Source organism: Eremomyces bilateralis, assembly GCF_010015585.1.
Source record: "Eremomyces bilateralis CBS 781.70 unplaced genomic scaffold P152scaffold_5, whole genome shotgun sequence".
Classification (NCBI taxonomy): domain Eukaryota; kingdom Fungi; phylum Ascomycota; class Dothideomycetes; order Eremomycetales; family Eremomycetaceae; genus Eremomyces; species Eremomyces bilateralis.
The window spans coordinates 768,997-769,673 of NW_022985071.1; the positions used below are offsets into that span (position 1 = coordinate 768,997).

The 677-nt window shown below is 54.7% G+C and overlaps 1 protein-coding gene across 1 annotated transcript; it reads right to left on the reverse strand.

The window, feature by feature from the left end:
• Positions 1-677, reverse strand: P152DRAFT_456641 (uncharacterized protein; the record flags this gene model as incomplete). Its single annotated transcript, XM_033679047.1, has 1 exon — positions 1-677. A coding segment is annotated over exon 1 (245 nt), but the record flags the coding sequence as incomplete, so codon positions are not given.

Genomic DNA, 677 nt, shown 5'->3' on the forward strand with positions numbered 1-677 from the left:
AGAGACGACTTCTACCTGTGATAACGGCCGCTCCGTGAAGATCCGGTTCGCGATTCTCATCAAAAACTGGCGTGTTTGGTTCTCACTACCGTTGCCCGTTATCGGGCCATCCGTTGCGCCCTCCTGCCGCTCCGCCGTCGCACCGTTATGAGCCGAGATGAGTTCTGCCGCTGCGGCCACCCGTTTTGACACCGGATCCTCGACTTTGGTTGCATAGTTCGTCAGGTAAAAGACGAGAGCCATGGTCTTACACTGCGTTCCGATGAACGAAATATCATGGTTATGACGCAGCCCTACCGCGATCGCCTTATTCCATCGATTCACCATGCTATGCGTCCGCCGAATCTGCAACACTCCCTCCTCGGTAAACGCCGTCCTCTCTACCAATTTCCACGGCGCCTTAAACCGGCACAGGTCCTGATTCCTTCGTGTTTGCCCGTTAATAGAGTACTTTACACACGTCGGGCTATGGGTGTGGATCTGCGTAGCCCCAGCGCAGAGGTTGGCCTCCTCTTCAAACGCGGCGGCGAATTGCTCGCGATTAGCTAGCAATGGCGATATGTCCGACGTTACGGACCGTTCCGCCCGAACGGCGGAAAATGCCTCGTAATCGAGATCCTACATCGTTTAGCCTTACTTTCGACTACCGTTGCTTTATATGGTTACGATAGGGCGGA